Source organism: Solenopsis invicta, chromosome 14 (genome assembly GCF_016802725.1).
Source record: "Solenopsis invicta isolate M01_SB chromosome 14, UNIL_Sinv_3.0, whole genome shotgun sequence".
Classification (NCBI taxonomy): domain Eukaryota; kingdom Metazoa; phylum Arthropoda; class Insecta; order Hymenoptera; family Formicidae; genus Solenopsis; species Solenopsis invicta.
Genome location: NC_052677.1, coordinates 2,791,174 through 2,812,964, shown reverse-complemented (window position 1 = coordinate 2,812,964; position 21,791 = coordinate 2,791,174). Strand labels below are relative to the sequence as shown.

Sequence of the window (21,791 nt, the reverse complement as noted above, 5' to 3'; positions counted from 1 at the left end):
GAATTCGCGCGCGGATACCAGGAACCGATCGGCTCATTCTCAGAAGAGATATGGAGCACGACGGTATCCTCGCCGAGATCGCCGAGCTGCTAGGCGAAGCTCCGGAGCCGTACGACCCGGCACGGCCCGGAATGGAGCGACCGCCAAGACCAGAACCGCCACCGGCACAGGGGGACACCCTCGTGGCTACCACCAGCCACCGACGACCCGTTGCCACCGTCGGGGTACGCCGAGGCCGCCTGGTACAGCCCTCCGACCGACGTACTCAGGAGAAACGGGCCTGGCTCATGCTGGAGCCACCCCGTCCGCCGCCACGAGCCGCCCCGGAGCCGCAGCCGCCACCGCCACCGACACCGGCACCGCTGCGCGCCACCGGACCCACGCCACCGCCACCGGTCGCCGTAGAAGTGGAACCGGGGATCGTAGTTGAGGTCCCCCACTTCGCGGTACACACAAGCCGCGAGTACAAGCCGCGACGTGGCAACCGCCGCTGGCATCTACGGTTCGACCGTAACGGCCGGCTCCGGTCGTGCAAAGAGAAGTCCTACGCACGACCGGAAAAATAAGATGAATTAGGCCTCTGAATTCAGGCCTACTCGAAGGGGGGGGTGGTGTAACAAACCGCCTTTCCGCTCCCCCTCGGACCGTCCATCGTTCCGGGCTGTCCGGCCGAACAACCGCCGGACAGCAGAAACCTGGCGCATAGCGCCGAAAATATACTCCGACACCGGCGTAGCGCGCGTTGACGCATCCGCACGTGAGATCTGCGTGACAGATCTCCGCGCGCACGCGCTCGACCGGAGTGGCGACCGCCGGACCGATCTCGAGCAGCGGGGAGACCCCCACCGACTCCGTACCGTTCCGTACCCCCGCACCGTCCCTGCTCTCGAGATTCGGGTATATAAGCGCCGCCGCTCCGAGAGTCGAGCGGTCTTCTTCTCCGTCCACTCTCCGATCCAGAAGAAGCCCATCCTAGCGCTCACTTGGGAGTTAAGAGCCTTAGCTTCCGCCAAGCAGTCTTGGCAAGAGCCTTCCGCTACTCCCGATACCGCCGATAGAAACGGGCTCAAGTACATCTTGGGCTCCACCAGGAGATCCTGGTCGGCAATTCCCGATCCGCTGTCCTCACTACGGTATCGACTCACGACCTGGGGTGTGGAGTTCCGCGCCTCTACCAAGGGCTCTTGGCGTGAGTCGATCACCACCGCCGAACATCGCGGTATTAACCGCTCGCGACGGGAATCCCCGATCCGCGTACATTCGCACCGAGCGCGCGTCGCTTACGGCCGTGGCCACGGCCTTCAGCAAGGCCACGGTCTGCGCGCGTCAACACCGGCTTCGAGTTCTCGGAAAACTCGAGGCCGGAATTCCGCGAACTCAGCCGCGACAATAGCGCGATTCAGATACCGCGGCAAAACAACCATTGTAAATACCGTTCGTTCCGTCCGCGCGTTCCGTTTCTCGTCCGTCTGTCCGCGCATAGTCTTTAAGTTTTGTTGCGTCCGTCCGAGCGTCACCGCCATCCGTCCGTCCGCGCGTCGTGGCCAAGCCACTCCCCTTGTATATAACCAACGCGAAATAAACGTACTATTATATTCAACACCTAAAGCAACCAAGTCTAGTTCTCTTGGCGACCTCCCTCCGCGTCCTGGTCCGTCCGCACTCACGCACCGCCCCGTGCGCGGAAAAAGGCGGGTCGTTACAATGTGTTCAATATCCTAAAGGATAAAAAAAGCAAAATTGTTAAAGCGCTCAAGAAATTTGTCTCCGAAATAGATAGTTTGTTTAAAATATAAATGAATAAGATTTATTGGTAATATAAAATAAGCTTATGCATGGTTAAGTTAATAAAGTTATTTGATACTAATTATTGTCAAGTACTCCTTGGAGGCTTTTTATTTCCCAGATTCTGTCGGACAGAACAAAACATCACAAGCGGACGCTTAACTGGGAAAAGGAGAGGAAAAGGTAGCCAAGAATTAAAGTCTAAGAGAAAGAAAAAGTGACCGCAAACTTAGCCCATTTTTCGCATCTCAAATTTTGTATCGAATTTTGTTTTAAATAATACCTTATAATAAAACATTAATCCCAGAAAAATTATAAGTTGAGAACGGGTTTTAGAGTTAGGAGGTAAAAGTGGCGATATCATGTATATATCTAACTTTTCAAATCGCTTACAGTATTTTTCTTTCAATACTATGTTACAATATTTTGTGTTATTTTTAGTGTCTTATATTATGATATAAATATCAAATAAATATAAAAATATGAATTTATTCGATGATTAATTAGTGCGGTGGAAGAAGAAAACTAATCGGGCGGAGCGCATTTCCCTATACCTATTCAATTTTCCTTGTTAGTTATGACATGTAGTTTTGATGTTTAGAAGAATTTCTTTGTTTTAATCATTTAAAATAAAAAACTATTATTAATCATTTTAATTGCATCAAATGTTAAGGAATAAATAATATCATTTTATTGGTAGTACTACTACTGTTCAAGATCCTGCTCCAGGAAGGAAAGGAAGGGCAGGGGAAGGGTCTCCACCCCTCTCTTGCTCCCCTTTCAGACATTCTTAACCCAACCCAACCCAAATTTTGCTCTGTGACTTTACGCATATGATCATAAAGATGCACCGACTCTCTTCCGCCAGTTCCGCTTAAGCATTTGCTTTTCACGCAAAGCGATGATTTAACACAAAAACAATTGGACTTTGAATTACATTTATATATAAGAAAATATATTTATTAAATAAACGTTTATGATATATTTATTCATTATTAACATTATTTAATGGAAAAAAATTATGCATAATATAAAACAACTTGTTAATACGATCAGTATAATTATATTGCTATTCAAAAATAAATTCGGTTAAATAATATAATCGAGTAATGCTGTTTACGTGTATCAAAAAAAGGAATACCATTTTGTATGTTAATGTAAACAGAAGTATTTTGTGTGTAGTCAAAATAAACCTATGTAGAGCAGTACTAACAATAAGATGGACCTCGTTCCATGTAGAAAGTCGAAAATCCATTATAATTTTCACAATCATTTTATGCGCGCGCGCGCGTGTGTACGTGTGTGTGCGCCTGCGGGTGTGTGTGTGTGTGTGTGTGTGTGTGCGCGCGCGCGTGCGCGCGCGCGCGTAAGTGTGTTAATCCGTTCCTTCTTTAGTGGAATGAAGAGAGTCCTCCAAGCAGCACAATTTTTTCCTCACATGATGAAACTCGTGAAATCAGTCGCGGCTTCATATGTAAGTTTATTATACAAACGTAGTATTCGCCACATTTATTCTCTGTGTATTAACGATGGAGTTATTGTTTTATATGATTGTACAAATTTTTTGCCGTAGATGAATTAAAACGCTTACTTGAACAGATGTTCGAACAGTAATTATATAAACGTTCGCCATTGTCGACGATCTTGTTGCCGAGACAGACAGAGCACAAGTGAGGCAGAACCGTTGAAGCAGAAGTCAATAACGTATATCTGTGTTGTTTTTAAACGAGTCAAGTAAACACAAATAAGAATCATGAAGAAGTTCTGTATCATTCTGTGAGTTTAGTCCGTTTGTTTGTTGTTTTATGTGTATCATTTCCGAAATTAATCTTTTTTGGTAATTTTCTTCGGTGTCAAGAATTTTTATTTCCTTCTAATTGAAGGAGTGGTTTTTATTTATGTTTATTTATTTTGATGATACTGATATAGTATGTAAATTTTTGAAATAGAAAATTTAATTTAATATCATTAATTAAAATTTAATTTGTAGAGAATTTTAATTCAAGTAATAATTTGAAATAATAAATAAGTAATAATAATGTCTAAGTTATTTGTAATGGAAAAATAAATGTATATGTGATAATCCAGTCTTGAGGCTTTCGTGGCCGTTGATATTGTTAATGGAGAGGGTTTCCGAATGGATGCCACGTGTGTGTTGAGCACTTTGCCGACGTTTTGCAAATATTGCAGCTTGCATCATCAGGGTTGAGAGCTCCGATACTGAGCTCCCTTCGGTTGTGGAGGTCCTTATATATTCCCGTTGCGCCCAGTGGGGGGAAGGGTTGATTTGGACAGCCAATCAACCCTCCCCCCTCTCGCCCCCACCGGGCGCAACGGGGATATATAAGAACCTCCACAACCAAAGGAAGCTCAGTGTCGGAGCTTTCAGCCCTGATGATGCAAGCTGCAATGTTTGCGAAACGTCGGCAAAGTGCCCAACACACACGTGGCATCCATCCGGAAACCCTCTCGGTTAGCTATATGTGATAGTCTTTCATTTATTCATTGTGCAAACTGTAGAAACTTTATGTACTTTAAATGTTTTCATAATGTTTATCATCCAAGTAATTGTTCCGCATCAAAATAATTTAATTTTATAATAAATCCGCAATACTTGAATAATTGAATTTTGTAATAAAAATATTCACATTCACATTCAGATGTTTGTTCTTCTTCTTCTACGATTAATTATTTAAAAAATTTTAAATTTAAAATATTGTTAATATTACTTCCAATTAAATTTTAAATTTAAACAATTTAAAAATTTAGATACGTTGCCTTTATAAGTAATCCATTACAAATAACTTATATATTATTATTATTACTTATTTATTATTTCAAATATTAATACTTAAATTAAAATTCCCTTTAAATTAAATTTAAATTAATAATATTAAATTAAATTTTCTATTTCAAAAATTTGCATACTGTGTCAATATCATAAAAATAAATAAAAACATTCATTAAAAAAAAGAAAAATTATTGCTCACCCCCAAGAGCGAACACGGATCGTACGATTATGAAGCACCTAAAGTAAACACCTAACTCACGAAGCCAACTGTACTGTTTGGAAGAACAGTTAGCAGAAAGGCTCATATGGCGCCCTACGGTGCGTTTCGAATATGGCCAATTTTCACAAATTTATTTCTCCGAAACTAACGCCTATTCGATCAAACGCCAGGAGACGTAAACTTTTTTTTCGTCTCCAGAATAAGTAAAAACATTGGGATCAAAATTGCAGGGCGAGTCACCTGGTCCTCCCCTTGTAAACATTTCTAGAAAATTTTTCTTAAAATTTTTCGTACAATTTTGTAAAATTTCTATATAAATTTGAGAATTTTTTACAATTTTTATATAATTTTACAATTATTTAGAAAAATTCTTAAATTATTCTACAATTCTACAATTTTTAAAGCAAAAAACTTACAAAAATTTTAAAAAGTTTAAAGATGGTCTTTGTTTCAAGTTTAAATAATTATACGATGTTTCAAGTTCAAATAATTATACGATGTTTCAAATCAAAATATGTATAGTTCAAGTCAGATTAATTATAAGTTACTTTACTTTGGTTTTTCTTATTTTATTAATTTCAAAGGGTATCAAATTCAAAATTATGAAACTCGTGCAAATCATATCATTGTATTCATAAGAACATCCGTTCTACACGCCGTATCTCGTCGAGAATACTCTGTCTCGTTAATTATTCAAAAGTAAGAATATAAAAAATTTCGACGGTAACGATAATAATATTTTGTATGCGAAGCAAATAAGTTTTTGTCGTGGTCGTCCGTACACGCAAAGAAAGGTCGGACCAAGCAAATTAAGAGGCGTGGTCGCGACTCGCGCTTGTTTTTTAAAAGAAAATTTTTTTTCTCATCTCTGAATTTCTCTGAACGAACGAAGCGAGAGAAACCGAGCCTCTTTTATAGTGAGTTTACCGGTCCGGTCCGATTGCCGTTTTAAATCGTCGATGACGATATAGTAATTAGTCCATCCGAGCCAATGAGACATTTTCCCACCGAATTTGCTTCTTCCGGCTTTCCTTCGCTTAAACCAGAGCAGGGAGGTTCGCTCTCTTTGCGAGAGATCCGCAGATTCAGATTCGAAAAGCGACGCGAGTAAATCCCATAGTATCCCTAACCGAGCAATAAACAATCGGGAAGTGTCGGGAGTTATGAGGCGCGCGAGTATGCGTTATTTGTCGAATCGCGCTTATTGAATAAAATTGCGCGGACGCTCTTATTAATCAACGAGACAGAAACATTATAAACAATTTAGTGATTAAAGACGAATAACTTTGAACCTTTAATTACATTGAGTGATCACTCTGTTCGCCTTCTTTTCATCTCCCGCCTCCCATTTCTCTCATTATACCAAAAGTTACGTTACCGTCGACGCTCGCGCTCTCGCGTCAGACTCACTCTCGTAATCGCGCGCTCAGGGCTGTATCTAATCCGAGCGCCAATAAAATTAATCGCTCACACAGTTCTCGCTCGCGCTCTATTCGGAGTAAATTTCGGCAATTCAACTCGCGTATCACCAACATTAAACAGTCTTTAAAATATAAGATACAAAAATTCTTTTATTAGAGTTTTCTATAGAATTAGCTAATAAGAATTACATACCTAGCATCAGTAAAGACAATCAAATGTTCGCAGCAACCCTGATGTTGATACACCCATGGAAACCCGAACTTTGTACTAAGAGAATTTATTTTAGAATCCATTGTGGCGACTTTAAACGGGCCTATATCACGAGTTGATGCCCATTCCAATATGATTTTACTATAATCAATATTAGTCGGCAAGCTGGTATCATTATAAAATGTATCTTCAATATAAAAGAATCCCGATTTGTAGATATCCTATAATAGAAAACAGAATGCAATTAATTATTATGACCAGTCGCTGGACAATCATTAATAAATGACTGTTTAAGAAAAATATCAAAATAACAAGACTTTAAAATAATAAATTTCACAAATTAATTAATATCAATAATTTTTAAATAATTTTCATACAAATTTTTATATAATTTTTTACTTAAAATTGTAATTATATTAAGTAAAAAAAGAAAATATAAAGAAAAGAAAAGCCAATTTACGAGCAAATTAATTGGTCTTGTAGATTATATAAATATTAAGGATTTATACTCCTAAAAAAAAATTTCACAAGATATTTTGACTATACTTATAATTAGTTTTCTTCAATTTAACATGAATTATTCTGGCAATACAAAAACTATTTTAACCTGCATAATTGATAACAATTTTGAATCATAAACATTTACATTCTAACACGCAAGAGCACATGTAACAACATTCAGCTTTAATCCGGAAATCATTATGTTTTCAAAAATCGTCAAAACAATCCAAAAGATAAAAATTTTCTATAACATCATCCCTCAATCAAAAATGAAAATTCCATTAAGACAGTACGTTAAAAAAATAAAACCAATAAAAATCGTCTATAGTAGAACCTCCTTAATTTTAGCCCTCTATAATCTTTGCATTCCTTCACACATATTTTCACAAACACTAATATCGTACCCCTTTCTTTTATAGAATACCCTCACCACAGCACGCATTTACCAATCACCATGTACTTTGCTTGCGCAAGTAGACTCATGCTGTGGTGAAGGTATTTTATAATTTTGGCATTCCGCTCTTATCGCCCAATAGAGTAAAGTGAAGGAGACTCTACTATATAAATATAAATAAATAAATAGAACACTGTATAGATATAAATAAATAGGTAGAAAACGGTCAAGAATAAAATAAAATAAAAGGAATGCTTGACTTACAGAAATGATAACTATATCCTAAGCATTTTTAAGTAAAAAAAAAAAAATGTGCCCTCGTTGTTTGCAATATAAAGGAAGAGTAGCGATCCGTTATGAGTAATTAATGAGTCGTATTAATTAAAAAAAAATTTTTAAGAAATTATATTTACAAAACGTTTCGATTATACTAAGTCTTCTTGAGTTGTACAATAATAAGTATTAACATGATTGAAAAGAGTGACCCCAAAATCAAAGCTTTTTTAGCTCTTTGTTCGTACCTTGATTTATGCATCGCATTTAGTTTTAAATGATACCTTATGATGAGACATTAATCCCAGAAAAATTTCAGGTTGAGTCTAGAACGTTTCAAAGTTAGGAGGGAGTAAAATTGGCGATATCACGTATATGTCAAACTTTTCAAGTCGCTTACAGTATTTTTCTTTCAATACTATTGTTACGTCCTGCAGAGTAACGATTCCTTCATTCGCAACCAGCGGATATTCTAATTAACGGGGCCGAGCGGTGGTGATCTCACCCCGATTCCAAGAATACGGTGACTCTCATGGCGATAATTAGATGTCACGAATTAGGTAGTTATAAATTCACCAATTATGGAGATCTGAGATGACACCGTTGCTCGACGCCGGAAACACCAAAGATAGTAAAATCAGGGAGCTGGAAGACGCACGTGTGCACCCCTTTGAGTTCTGAATGTCCGACACCCGCATAGTAATAAATTAAAGAATTTTGACATTTAATGCTCACGGGAGTTCAATTGTCAAACCTGCCGCTCTCTCGGATAACAATTACCGAGAAATATAAAAAAGTCGTAAAAACAAATATTGCACGTGGGTGTATTAATGAATAAAGTGGTGCACACGGCCCTCGATGGGACAAAGGGAATCATAGATGAAAAATAGTATAAATAGGTGCGTCTTCTAGCGGAGCGAGTAATCTAGTCTTGATCTTTGGTCCATCCGAATCACAGTTCCGTGACATCTTGTGTGTCCAAGTTCTGTGACTCTCGGATCACGGTCTTTAAACTCGTACGCGGCGCAAGTCTCGGTCGAGAGGAAAAAGTGTCAGTTGAAACGTCCCTGGTTGGGATCTGCAGACCATTGTGCATCGCACCCGGAACACCTCCGACCGGACCTACCATCTCCCGCCGAGTGCGGCCCAGTTTGAAGGCCTGCGGCTCCGAGAGAGTTACATTCACCTACATCAACACTCACACTACAATCTGCAAGCAGTAAATTCTGAATCAACCGTTTTGTTTCGCTCTGGTTTTTCGAGCACCCTTTCTCTCTCTAGTGCGAAAGACTTTAATATAAACATAATATATTTATTAAGTTTATTACTTTTTCCTTCCAATTCTCTCTCTCTCTCTCTCTCAATCTCTTTATTTTTTGATTCTTTTCTTTTTTGGGATTCACTCGTAAGAGTTAATCCGAAAAAATCTCTTTATTTTTAATTCTTTTCTTTCTTGGGATTCACTCGCAAGAGTTAATCCGAAAGAATCTCTTAATTCTTAATTCTTTTCCTTTTTGGGATTCACTCGTAAGAGTTAATCCGAAAGAATCTCTTTATTTCTATTTCTTCTCTTTCTTGGAAGAGTTAATCCGAAAGAACTTCTTTTCTTTCTTGGGATTCACTCGAAAGAATTTTTGCTCTCCCCTTAGATTCTGTCGAACTTTTTAAACTTCCGATCTATTTCCTCGGTTTCACTCGAACCCTGTTCGAGTTAACCTGAGAGAGTGTCTAAATTTTAACCTTTCGCCAAACGGAGAGAAACGGAGTTTTTTTTATTTTAGTGAATAAAGTCCCCAAAGTTCACAAAAATCGGTCCCGAGCAGCCGCGAAGCGCCGCCGGAATCGCTGCAAGCGCCGAACTCGCCACCTCAAAGCTATTGAGGAAGAAATACACAGGATCGCCGCCCAAGTTAATCAAATTTGCTTCCCTGTCTCGTATTCCCCGGTCGCACCAGAAGAAGAGCGACTTCCTCCGTTCGTATTTCCCCCCCGATTCCCCCGTAGATAATTTTCCTCGCGCCGATTCCCCCGTAGATAATTCTCCTCGCGCCGATTCCCCCGATTCTCAAATAACCTATAGAATCTTCCCGGACTCTCTCGTTTCACTCTCTTCTCCGGGATCTCCGATCCCTGAAATTCATGATTTGGAGAAAGAGCAACCTCCTGCGGATTCTCCTAACGTAGGGGCCCACGAAGAGGAGGAGGAACCTTGCTTAACCGCTCCGATTCTCGGATCGCATGATCTCGAGGACGAGAATCGTTCCCCTAGCCCTGCGCTTAGCATAGAATTCGTAGAGGAGCTACCTCCACTCCCCCGCGTTGTTATTTTGCCCCTGGCCCTCTTCAATCATTAGAGTCAATTCTATCAGTACTTTCGACGTCCTCTGTCCCACTCCCTCCTGGCGCGTTCTCGATTGGGCCCGAAGAATTCGACCTTGAAGCGGTCCGTGCCTTTCTCTCTCGGTCTCTCCCCGATGCACATGTCCCCGTGTATTCTTCCCCATATATATCTGAAATACTATTTGATCCCCAAATTAATATTTCTAAACCACTTTCGGCCCAATACTGCCGTGTTAAATGAAGTCCCAACATAGCCACACATACATACACCCATACATGTATATTTTTAAGGAAAAATTGTAAATTGTAACTATTATAAGGAAATAGTATTATTGTATTATCCGTTATAAGTCCAAACTAATTATATCTCACATTGTAATTGTTAATTTAAATAATATAGTATAAATTCCTTTTATTTAATCTATACGAGGTGTGATCAAAAAGTAAGGTGACTTTTTGAATTTCGCGCGCTCTGTACACTCTAATTTCAAAATTTTTTTTTTTGTGTTGGTACACTCGTCACGATCATATGTTCACAGTTTTGACTATATAGCATGTGTTGTTTTTATGTGAGAGGCATAAAGGTTAGACTCGTGTTTGCGTGCTCGGCGATTTTTTGCTGTTGAAAATAATGGAGCAGAGAGTTTGTATTAATTTTTGTGTAAAAAATGGTATTAACAAGGGCACCACACACAACCCGGGTCACCGATTTTGATGAAACTTTACAGTTATGTAGTATTAGTATAGAAGTACTAAATGCTAAACGGAGACGATGCACTACTCAACCGTTGACGTGAAATCGTTGTTTGAATTTCACCATATAGCTTTAATACCGTAACATTGAAGGAGTTTGGCAAGTAGCAGCGTGGTGTGGCGGACAGCGCGAGCGCCTATAGTTTTGCAGGTCGCAGCCGTCGCGGGTTCGAGTCCACAAGTTTTTTTTTTTTCTTTTACCCAGTACTCTTATTGTTACAATATATATATATAATAAAATATATAATAAATAATACACAGATATAGATATAATAATACGCAAAAAATCTTCTCTGCATTCGAACTTTTGTTAGTTTACTTTATATACATTTATAATATATATATATATATATATATATATATATATATATATATATATATATACACACATAGATTTATATAGATGGCGAGATATTTATATGATATATTTGATTGTGAGAGTTAATATGCATATTTATTTATGTGTAAGTACAAAAACAATTACAAATGAATTTATTCGTCGTCTTGCTCTGCAATTTTGCACACTTTCGGGTCATAATAATTACAAAAACAAGTGATAAAATTCACAGCTAGTTTTAAGAATGTCTTTTATGTCTTTTATGTCTTTTATGCATTATTGAAAAAAAAATGTGCTTGCGAAAAAATTGGATTTATAAAATGTTCGTGGTGTAAATCAGTTTTATGTTTTACTTGTTTTTATGATTATTATCACCCGAAAGTGTGCAAAATTACAGAGCAAGACGACGAATAAATTCATTTGTAATTGTTTTTGTACTTACACATAAATAAATATGCATATTAACTCTCACAATCAAATATATCATATAAATATCTCGCCATCCATATAAATCTATGTGTGTGTATATATATATATATATATATATATATATATATATATATATATATATATAAATGTATATAAAGTAAACTAACAAAAGTTCGAATGCAGAGAAGATTTTTTGCGTATTATTATATCTATATCTGTGTATTATTTATTATATATTTTATTATATATATATATATATATATATATATATATTGTAACAATAAGAGTACTGGGTAAAAGAAAAAAAAAAACTTGTGGACTCGAACCCGCGACGGCCGCGACCTGCAAAACTATAGGCGCTCGCGCTGTCCGCCACACTACGCTGCTACTTGCCAAACTCCTTCAATGTTACGGTATTAAAGCTATATGGTGAAATTCAAACAACGATTTCACGTCAACGGTTGAGTAGTGCATCGTCTCCGTTTAGCATTTAGTACTTCTATACTAATACTACATAACTGTAAAGTTTCATCAAAATCGGTGACCCGGGTTGTGTGTGGTGCCCTTGTAAGTGTTCAAAAACTCTTGAAATGTTGACAGTGGCGTACGGTGAGTCAACTTTGAGCAAAAAAAAATGTTTATAAATGGTATAAGTTATTCCAAGAGGGCCGAGAAAATGTTAACGATGAACCTCGCTCTGGACGCCCCAGCATGTCAAAAACCGATGAAAATGTTCAGGAAGTGAAAGAAATTGTGTTGAAAAATCGTCGAATCACGATTAGAGAAATAGCTGATGATCTTAACATATCGTTTGGCTCATGCCAATCAATTTTAACGGATGTTTTGGGTATGACACGTGTGTCAGCGAAATTCGTTCCAAAACTGCTTAATTTTGATCAGAAGCAGCGTCGCATGAACATCGCCCAAGACATGTTGAACGACGTCAATGATGATCCTGATCTGCTCAAAAGGGTTATAACTGGTGACGAAACATGGGTATATGGTTATGACGTCGAAACCAAAGCCCAATCATCCCAGTGGAAGAGCCCAGGAGAGCCAAAACCGAAAAAGGCACGCCAAGTTCGTTCGAATGTGAAGGTTTTGCTCACAGTTTTCTTTGATTACCATAGCGTTGTGCATCAAGAATTCCTACCACAAGATCGTACGGTAAACAAGGAGTATTACCTTGAGGTTATGCGGCGTTTGCGTGAATCAATAAGAAAAAAACGTCCGGAAGTGTGGAAAGAAAATTCATGGATTCTGCACCATGATAATGCACCTGCGCACACGTCGTTACTAGTGAGTACTTTTTTGGCCAAAAACAATACTATCATCATGCCTTAGCCACCGTATTCACCAGACTTGGCCCCCTGCGACTTTTTCCTCTTCTCAAAATTGAAAAGGCCTATGAAAGGACGAAGATTTGCGACGATTGAGGAGATTAAGGCTGCATCGCTGGAGGAGCTCAAGGCAATACCCAAAAGTGCATTTCAGAAATGTTTTGACGACTGGAAAAAGCGCTGGCACAAATGCATTGTATCAGAGGGGAATTATTTTGAAGGGGATAACATAATTTTGGATGAATAAATGAATATTTTTTTATAAAAATGAAAAGTCACCTTACTTTTTGATCACACCTCGTATAACATTCAACTCTTAATATCACAAATCTACTCTGTATTAAACAATTTGAGTCCAACTCAGGTTTTCCTTTTAATTTAAACGATATAAAAAAAAGGGGGAAACCTACGTTAATCCAATCTATTGTTTAAATAAGTAATTATGAGAATAAAATGTTAAATTACCCAGTAAGTCGACATTGTATTCTTTATTATTATTCATAGAATAAACCATGTATAACAATTAATTTGTCCTAATTTCTCAACCACGACCACCATTCCTCGCTCTTAAGATAAGCACTAGGTCCAATCCCGAGGTAAAACAATTAGATTTGTTGCCTCAAAACAGGACCGAGGGACGCGGAACTCCCGGATATTTGTCATTGGGTCTCCGCTGTGGTCCCATTGACCCATATATTCTGGGTTGTCACGCGGCCTGTTTGTGCCTCGTGTGCACGTTCTCAAGTTGTTACGTCCCTCCTTTCTCTCTCCATATCTTACCTACCCTTCTTCAACCCCAGACGTAACACTATGTTACAATATTTTGTATTATTTTTAGTGTCTTCAAATGTATGTAGCTAATTTTCTTATTTCTTTATTTAATGTAGCTTGTACCCGCAAAAAAAACAAAAGAAGCGTAGTACTACCAATAAAATGATATCATTTATTGCTTAACATTTGATGCAATTAAATTGATTAATAATAGTTTTTCATCTTAAATGATTCAAACAAAGAAATTCTTCTAAACATCAAAACTACATGTCATAACTAACAAGAAAAATTGAATAGGTATAGAGAAATGCGCTCCGCCCCCTTAGTTGTCTTCCCCCATCGCACTAATTAATCATCAAATAAATTCATATTTTTATATTGATTTGATATTTAAATAATATTATAAGACACTTAAAATAATACAAAGTATTACATAGAATTGAACATAGAATTGAATAAAAAATACTGTAAGTTTCTTGAAAAGTTAAACATATATGTGACATCGCCCCCTCCTAACTCCAAAACCCGTTCTAGGCTCAACTTAAAATATTTCTAGGATTAATGTCTCATTATAAGGTATCATTTAAAATAAAATTCAATGCAAAAATTAAGGTACCAAAAATGGGCTAAGTTTGGGGTCACTCTTTCCTTGTTTGTAGGTTATTTAAAAAAAATATACTAGAATTCATCTTTATAGAAATAAAATAAAAAATTATTTGTTTTTTTTAGAATACCTTAGATGATTCCATATAAAGGAAAGACATTTTCTTCTAAAATTTATTTTTTCATGAACATCAAGAAAACGTGCCAATCTTCATTTTACTTTGGTAAACCTACTTTTTGAAATAGATATAATTTCAATTTGTACGTATGTGCGTGTGTTAGAAATATCCTTTTCATTTATAAATAATTTTATCAAAACAATTTTTACTAATAAAGTTGTTAATAACTATCGGCAAGAGTTTCCAGATTCTAAAAAGAAATGCTTTGGAAAATTTACAAAGGGAGGATCAGGTGACTCATCCTGGGATTTCAACCCTAATTTTTTTAATTATTTTGGAGACAAAAAAAAGTTTATGTCTTCCGGCGTTTGATCAAATAGACCTTAGTTTCGGAGTAATAAATTTCTGAAAATTAGCTATATTCGAAACGCACCGTAGCGCACCCGCGCTATATGAGTTTTCCCTGTAACTGTTTTTCCAACCAGCGCAGTTGGCTTCGTGAGTTAGGTGCTTGCCTCATAATTGTGAGATCCGAGTTCGTTCCCAGAGGCGAGCAATAATTTTTTTTTAATAAGTGTTTTTATTTATGTTTATTTATTTTGATGATATTGATATATGTAAATGTTTGAAATAGAAGATTCAATTTAATATCACATTCTAAACATTAATTTAAATTTTATTTGAAGGAAATTTTAATTCAAGTAATAATATTTAAAATAATAAATAAGTAATAATAATATATAAGTTATTTGTAATAGATAACATATAAAGGCAACATATCTAAATTTTCAAATTGTTTAAATTTAAAATCAATAAAAGAAGCGGATACAAAATTGTATTAAATGAATAAGAGGTTTTTTATATTGTAATAAATTCGCAATACTTAAATAATTAAATTTTGTAATAAAAATATTCACATTCGCATTCAAATGTTTGTTTATTCTTCTTCTACGATTAATTGTTTTAAAAATTAAAAATTAAAAATACTGTTAATATTATTTCCAATTAAATTTTAAATTTAAACAATTTGAAAATTTAGATACATTTTCTTTATATATTATCCATTATAAATAAATATATTATTATAAATATATTACTATTACTCATTTATTATTTTAAATATTATTACTTGAATTAAAATTCCCTCAAAATTAAATTTAAATTAATGTTTAGAATGTAATACTAACAAGGGGAGCACCAGACATTTGTCCCCTCCGATTTCGTTGAACTTTATATATGTTATAAACCTATCCTCCCACTAATTCATCTTAAAGTAATAGGACCCGCCTCTCAAGCATTCGCGAGAAAAACGCGTTTAAAGATTTACGTGTGCGTAATGTACCGTGTAGTAAGAACAGATTGACACCTAAGCAGCGTAGCCTTTATTAATTGTAAATTTAATTTCCTATTTAAAAAATTTGCATACTATATCAATATCATAAAAATAAATAAAAATATATAAAAACATTCATTAAAAAAAAAAAGAATTATTGCTCACGCCCGGGAGCAAACACGGATCTTACGATTATGAAGTAAGCACCTAACTCATAGAACCAACTGCACTGGTTAGAAGGACGGTTACCGGGAAGACTCATATGGCGCGCTGCGGTGCTTCCAATATGGCCAATCTTCACAAATTTATTACTCCGGAAATAAGGCCTATTCGATCAAACGCCGGGAAAGGTAAACTTTTTTTTCGTTTCCAGAATAATTAAAAAAATTGGGGTCAAAATCCCAAGGGTGAATCACCTGATCCTCCCCTTGTTAGTAATAATTACAAAATTATTTTTATAGCTTATACAAAAAAATTATTTATAATTCACTGTGATTTCAAAAAGTAACAATTATAAAATTCAAAATAGCCGATCCATTATGGCAGACGGAGTTTCAAAAACAACATAAATTTACTAGAAACATGTTACTAGAGAGTTTTGGAGGTTGTTGATTAGAAATCCAATGTCAAAAATACAAAATTAAAGATGCTGGGTTAAATATGGCAGATGGATTTCAAAATCAACCGAGTTTGCTTAAAACTTTAAAAATTACGTGTGTCATATTGATTCGGCACATTACATGTAGCATTACAAATTTTGTAATTTTGACATCAAAATTAGCGTCCTTAAAAACCTCTAGATAGTGATTTTGAAGTATAAGTTAGTATACAAAATTTTATGTAAACAAATTTAATCTCTCTAGAAAACGATAATTTTTCGGTATATATTTATTAATAACAAATTATTTATAAAATATAATTCTAAAACTTAATGTATTAGAGAAAATCTTTAACAAAATCCAGCAATACCAAACATGCTAAAAAAATACATGAAACAATTGATTCATTGATAAAATAAGCTTGAATGGTAGGTGTAGCTCCCAGAGCTACACCAAAACACAAAGGGTTAAAATAAATCTCATCGTCTATACAGGGTGTTCCATTTTATAAAACAGACTTCAATAATTTTTCAATGAAGCATTTTCAGCAAAAGTGTTTCAGACAAAAATTGTATGGTTTAGCTTATCTTAAGACCTTTCCAAAACACTATAAATAAATGTTTTTACGTTTAGTATTTTTCGAGTTACAAGCCTTGAAAGTCTTGGCTGAATCATCAATTAATCTTGACTTGACTAACTAAATCATCCTCCGATTTTTCTTCAAACGCAAAAAAGGTGTAGATCCGACCAGATAACTTCCACGTGGTACACTTTGAGTGAGCTAATGCCGAAGATACTGTAACTTTCGAGTCTTGTAACTCGAAAAATACTGAATAAAATATTTATTTATAATGTTTTGGAAAGGTCTCAAGATAAGCTACAAGAATATGCAATAAAAACTAGGCAGTACAATTAAAAAAATTGAAGGTGACCTTCATGTAACCTTCAAACTATTCAAGGTCAAATTAATGATACCATCTTATGTCCCTTTCAAAACCATACAACTTTTGTCTAAAACATTTTTGCTGAAAATGCTTCATTAAAGAATTATCCAATTTAAAAAAATGGGACACCTTGTATGTTACAATTATTAGTAGATAAATATCTCTATTCTCTGCTATCCGTTTATGTGTCTTTGGCAAATAGTAAAATATGACACGTCCAACAGCTTAGTATTCTTGTTTGAATTAAGTCCGCTAGATTCTGTAATGTAAATTATCTTAGAGATTAATCTTTTGTGATATTTAGGTTCAAAATCCAAAATTATATAATATTATTCAAAAGAATTAAATTCTATAATATCAAAGATTACTGAGTGTTTGAAAGACTTCAATGTATTCATGTGCTCTTTTAATCTCATTTTTAATCCTTCTTGAACACCGGGAGTCTTTAAAGAACCCAGCAAACTTTAAATGTTGAATTATTTATTACATGATAAACGGAAAAAATCAATTCTCTGAGTGGAGTTCCAAAAACGGTTAATCTTTGATTTCGCTGGAACTTCGTCAAAAGCTTTATTTAGAGGTAAAATGAAAGCCCTTAACACAATCTTGTTAGAGAACAAAGAATCTTATTATAAATTTATCAACCATGTCATGACATTTTCTTATTTTTAAGATGTTTCGGATTTTACAAATTTTATAAGTTTTTTCATAAAGAGGCAAACGTAACGCAATAATAATCAATTTCAGTAAAACTCATAGCGATAGGTCTGTCAAGTAATACGTAAAGAGATATGATGAGTTTGTCAAGCGTTTGTGAGAAAATTGATAATAAACAATTCTGCGCGCTGATAGTTTAACACGTTAAGCGCCACGCCGGTTTTACGTGTCGTTTCGTTCAGGCTACAGTTAAGCGCCCTGATAAAAAAAAACCGATAGAAAACGATAGAAAGTTCAAGAAACATGAGTCAAAACAATAGTATTCTATTGTTTTGAATCATGTTTCTTGAACTTTCTATCATTTTTTATCGGTTTTTTTTATCAAGGCGGGCTTTTCCGATCTGTACGGACCGGCAAGGCCTGAACGAAAAGTCTAGCGCCGGTCCCTAGGGACTGGTGTGGCGCTTAACATGTTAAGCAAAGCATCTAATCAAAGAACACGTGGCACCGTGGAAGCACGGAGCGCAAGATTCGTAACACGAGATTGCTAGTTCGAATCTCAATGGATAGATTTTTTTCATATAATCGTTTTTATATCGCAAAGTACAATTAACACAAATTAAATGTAATTAAATGTAATCCTTATATGTTAAACACATATTACGTACATATTTTATTTGAAAACAGTGTTTATTCCCGTTTGAATTATGTTTAGAAATTATGATTTTTTATCATCTATATATCATTATTAAATTATTAACATTAATGTAATGTTGGATATACTTCTAGCACTGAATAAATGTTAATATTGTATTAATTTGTATTGTTTATGTAAAACATTTGTATGCATTTTTAGACACACAATCCGGAATTACATTAATTTATAATTAAAATCAGGAATTTTAGTTTCATTAGACGTTTCGTCATTTACTTGAGATTCCAATAGAACTTGCCGGAAATTGACAGAATTTCAAACAGATAATATTTTATCAAAAAGAATAATGTAATCTATAAACAATTATAAACAATTATATTCCTATGTGCTCTGATTGTTCTCCATCATTGCAGATGTTGTTACGCAAAATGTAGAAGATAATGTTCTTAATTCTCTTGACTTCAAGTTATCTATTTATTATAGATACATTAATAATATCTTCTTTGTTATGTCGAAAAAAGTCACTAAGATTATTGAACAATAACTACCATAATCGCATTAAACTCACTATTGAATTTAAACTGATGTCTTACTTTTTTAGACTATATTGTGATTATTCATAATTCATACAATTACATACGCATTAACTCGTTTCGTAAAAAACCGTTTCCTGGCCGTACACTTTCCTATTGATCCAATCATCTTTTATGCCACAAATTGATATTATTTATTAAGTTATTCAAAAAGTCATTGCGTTTTTTTTCAATAGATGGCGTTGTTCAGGATTATTTGTATATAAGCGTGACATAAATGTCAAATGTTTACGCGCGTTTTGTTCTTGACACTTAACCTAAAAACCCCCAAAAAAGTTGACGCGATTTGGTCGAGTTTTGTGCTTGCAATTGTGGTTCTAACATGGAAAATTTTAAAGAACATATTCGTCATATTTTGTTTTATTACTTTAAAAAAAGGGAAGAAAGCAACTGAATCAAAAGAAAAGTTGCGTCAAGTTTATGGCAGAATTATCGTCGCAAATGCCAGTGCCAGAACTGGTTCACCTAATTCCGTAATGATAATTTTTCAGTTAAAGACGCTCATCGTTCCGGTAAGCCTTCCAAGATTGACGACGATAAAATAAAAGCATTGATGCAAGCAAATAAGCATTCAACGGTTCGAAAGCTTGCTATCACTCTAAAAGTGTCCACTGGAAATGGCCATTTGAAATCGCTAAGCTTCGTAAAGAAGCTCGATGTTTGGGTACCGCATGAGTTAAAAGAAATTCATCTAACAAAGCGCATGAGCGTCTGCGACCAACTCATCAAACGCAAAGAAAACGACCCGTTTTTGTAGCCTATGATCACGGGCGACAAAAAATGAATAGTCTACAACAATGGAAAAAAAGTTGGAGTAAGCGAGGTAAAGCACCGGAAAGGCAAGCAAAGGCGGAGATCCACCAAAAGAAGGTGATGCTGTCAATCTAATGGGACTGGAAGAGACCAGTCTTCTATGAGTTACTTCCAAAGAACAAAACAATTAATTCCGATGTCTACTGTGAGCAGCTACAGAAATTTGCGATGCCATCGCACAGAAACGTCCCGAGCTGATCAATCGTAAGGGTGTGTTGTTTCATCAAAACAATGTAAGAGCACAAACAAGTTTGGACTTGGCAAAAATTATTGCAACTTGATTAGGATGTGTTGCCACATTCACCGTATAGCCCAGACATTGCGCCATCAGACTTCCATCTCTTTTGCTCCTTGCAAAACTCCTTGCATGGTAAAACGTTTGCTTCTGAAGACCTCATCAAACAGTACCTAGACAAGTTTTTCATAGAGAAAGATAGGAAGTTTTATGAACGTGGTATTATAAAGTTACCCGAGAGATGGCAGATGGTCATCGAACAAAACGGCTATTATATCATTGATTAATGCTCATTACATAATATTCGCATTCATATTGTCTATACTTTAAATCTAAATTAGATGACTGTACCTGCCGGCCGAGTTCCCGTTGCCCCGGTGGATCGAGCGGCTGGAGCAGGGATTCGGCCGGCGGGGCAAGGTAGGTGCGCGGCTTGCCGGCTTGCGAGACGCGCGCCTGTCCGTCTTTTTATTTTCGTGAGAGAATCGAGTGCGCATTAAAAGAGAATAGTGACTTCCAAACCGAGTCTCTTTTTATTTCGCCTACTCCGACCACTGACACCGTGGAAAAACTCGAAGTTCCTCAAAATTAAGGCAACCGAGCTTACGATATAAACACATATTAAATAAACATACCTAAAAATCAAATAAAAAGCAATAACTTTTTAAACAACCCAATATACGTGTAATTTGATCAATCATGCATTACTATTATCACTTTCCATACAAAAAACATCAAAAGGTGCAGTAACATTTTATTGGACAATGGCTACCCTCAGGACATTATTTTCAGTACCATTAATCGCACAATAAAAAAACTAATAAAAAAAACTAATGCACGCACGCACGCACGCACGAACACCCACACGAAAGCGCGCACACCCACACGCACGCACACAAACGCGCGCACGCACACCCACATGCACGCACGAACACCCACATGCACTCACGCACGCCCACATGCACGCCCACGCACGCACGCACGCCCGCATGAACGCACGCACATTCACATGATCGCACGCACGCACGCACACAAGCGCACTTACACCTGCACGCACGCACGCACGCAAATGCGCGCACGCACGCACGCAAATGCGCGCACGCACACCCACATGCGCGCACGCACACCCACACGAACGCACGCACACCCACACGAACGCACGCACACCCACACGCACGCACGCACACCCACACGCACGCACGCACGCACGCACGCACGCACGCACGCACGCACGCACACACACACACATGATGTGCGAAAATCTGACCAAAAGCCTTCACGTGATACATATTGGGTAATGCTAATGTCGGCGTTAAACATTAGTTTTTAGAAAAATGTACTGTAAAAAATCTGTTTCTTCGAAGTCTTGTAATTCAGTCAAAAAAAAAATCGTAGAGAAAATTTAAAAAAAGCATTCTGTAGGCAAAATGTTATAGTTTATGAAGTTTTGTTCAAATTGTTCAAAAAAAAGTTTTTTGTCGAGCTACAAAATGTCAAAAATATGAAATTATAAGGAACAAAACAAGGTGTGCTTTTTTGCTGCATAAAACAAGAAAGTTAAAAGAACTTTCAAAATCTGTCAATTCAGCGTTAAAGTTGAAACTTCAAGCTTCAAAATGTTTTTATTTTTATCTGCAATGATTTTTGCCGAGCTACATCCATTTGAAGCCTAGT

At 36.4% G+C, this 21,791-nt stretch overlaps 1 protein-coding gene and 1 long non-coding RNA gene across 5 annotated transcripts in view; both read right to left on the bottom strand.

The window, feature by feature from the left end:
* The window catches only part of LOC105193022 (snRNA-activating protein complex subunit 3), a 144,711-nt gene that overhangs the window by 87,331 nt on the left and 35,589 nt on the right, over positions 1-21,791 (bottom strand). For all 4 annotated transcript variants that reach the window (XM_039457540.1, XM_026140055.2, XM_039457541.1 and 1 more), the window contains exon 5: positions 6,411-6,649. In XM_039457540.1, the coding sequence (XP_039313474.1) occupies positions 6,411-6,649 (239 nt within the window). The remainder of the gene's footprint in view (positions 1-6,410; positions 6,650-21,791) is intronic.
* LOC120359565 lies at positions 2,728-3,699 on the bottom strand. Its single transcript, XR_005576343.1, has 2 exons — positions 3,377-3,699; positions 2,728-3,301 (listed from the first exon to the last, which is right to left on the bottom strand). It is a non-coding gene; the product is annotated as an uncharacterized LOC120359565 (long non-coding RNA).